This window comes from Oryzias melastigma, unplaced genomic scaffold (assembly GCF_002922805.2).
Source record: "Oryzias melastigma strain HK-1 unplaced genomic scaffold, ASM292280v2 sc04846, whole genome shotgun sequence".
NCBI classification, from domain to species: Eukaryota; Metazoa; Chordata; class Actinopteri; order Beloniformes; family Adrianichthyidae; genus Oryzias; species Oryzias melastigma.
This window is the reverse complement of record NW_023421413.1, coordinates 1-1,627: the sequence shown is the minus strand read 5'-3', so window position 1 is coordinate 1,627 and position 1,627 is coordinate 1. Positions and strand designations below refer to the sequence as shown.

The 1,627-nt window shown below is 34.5% G+C and overlaps 1 gene segment (V, D, J or C); it reads right to left on the bottom strand.

Annotated features, from left to right (window-relative positions):
• Positions 1 to 397: 397 nt before the first annotated feature.
• LOC112140832 lies at positions 398 to 1,065 on the bottom strand. The segment is given in 2 exon segments: positions 398 to 737; positions 815 to 1,065. Coding segments are annotated over 2 exon segments (378 nt in total).
• Positions 1,066 to 1,627: the final 562 nt, after the last annotated feature.

Here is a 1,627-nt window from a genome sequence, read left to right as displayed (position 1 = left end):
CGAAGGCGGGGTACACCCTGGACAGGTCGCCAGTCTGTCGCAGTTATTGTGATTCAATGTGATTAAAAAAAAATGAAGGTAAAATCATACACTACATCATAAAATACTGCTTAAAGTAATTGATGATATGAAAGTTATAAAAGTCTGTTCTAGATTAGAACAGTTGGCTCTGAACTAAAGTAGAAAAAGAACTAATCCACTAGAAGTGAACATCAGAGTCACAACAAAATATTGACAAAGAGAAAAAAAGAAACAACACTCCTAACTATCGGTAAAGCTATTATTATTTTGCACCTTTACAAGCTTTTTTGCAAACATCAATTTCCACATATTTTACATTCAGTATTCTATAAAATCACATTTTTAAAAACCTGATGACAGCTTTTTTCTTCATGTGGTTTTTGTACAGAGTTTGTGTCTCTTGAGTCACTGTGTCTCTCGAGCGCAGTAATAAACAGCAGAATCCTCAGCTCTCAGACTGTTCATCTGCAGATACACCTGCTTTCTGCTGTTGTCTCTGGAGATGGTGAAGCGGTTTTTCACTGACTCTGAGTAGTAGATGTAGCTGCTGTCAGACTGGATCCAAGCAATCCATTCCAGTCCTTTTCCTGCAGCCTGTCTGATCCAAGCTATATGCTGATCACTACTAAACCCTGAATATGTACAAGTCAGTTTGTGGGATTCTCCAGGTCTTTTAACCACTGATTCAGACTCAGTCAGTGTTTGACCTCTGATACCTGCAGAACAACAAGCAGCACATTAATGCAGTTACAAGAACTTTCTACCATTTTCTTTGTTCAGAACAATTTCTTACCAGGTAAGACACCAAAGAAAAAGAGAAAAAGCAGCAAACAAACAGGTCTGATCATTGTTGGAGTCATTTGTCTTTGTTCTGTCTGCAGCTTCTTTGTCAGATTGAATCACTGAACTTTGATTCATATAAGAAGAAACTGGAAATGTCAGATTTGCATAAACTCCTCCTTAAAGAATTAAAATGAGCTGGAATCACTCCTCTGTTAAAACAAACATCATGCTAAAAATTGAATTTTAGTAATCTGTGTTTTTTAATCACATGTTATTTTTGCCAATCATTTGTTAACTCCTGCTCATTTTTTCTGCAGATTTGTTTTATTTTGAAAGATACTTAACTAAATTTGAAACCTTTAATGTTTGGTTGAATGGAAAAAAAGCTACAAAAATATTTTTTTTAAGGGAAAAAGGTGAAAAGGGATGACAATTCTGCTTTTTTTCTGAAAAAAAAACATTGATAAAAACAATAAAAAGGAAATATAAAAACCTAAAATAAGCATTACATGGAATTATGGATGAAGTTCATTTGATTTTTTTTTTTTAAACCTCTTATTTCTTTTCTTTTCGGCTCTTCCATTCAATAAACATCACAGCAAATCAGCAAAAGATCCACTGATAAAAACTGTATTTTTTATATTTTAAACATGTTATTGTGACATGTTTGTAGTCTGAGAGAAACACACACTGACATGTGGTGTGCCACAAAGCTCCGTCCTTGGTCCTACACTTTTAAACCTTTATCTGCTTCTTCTTGGAGATGTCATCAGGAGACGAGACATAAACTTTTACAGTAATGCTGATGACACCCAGTTATGTC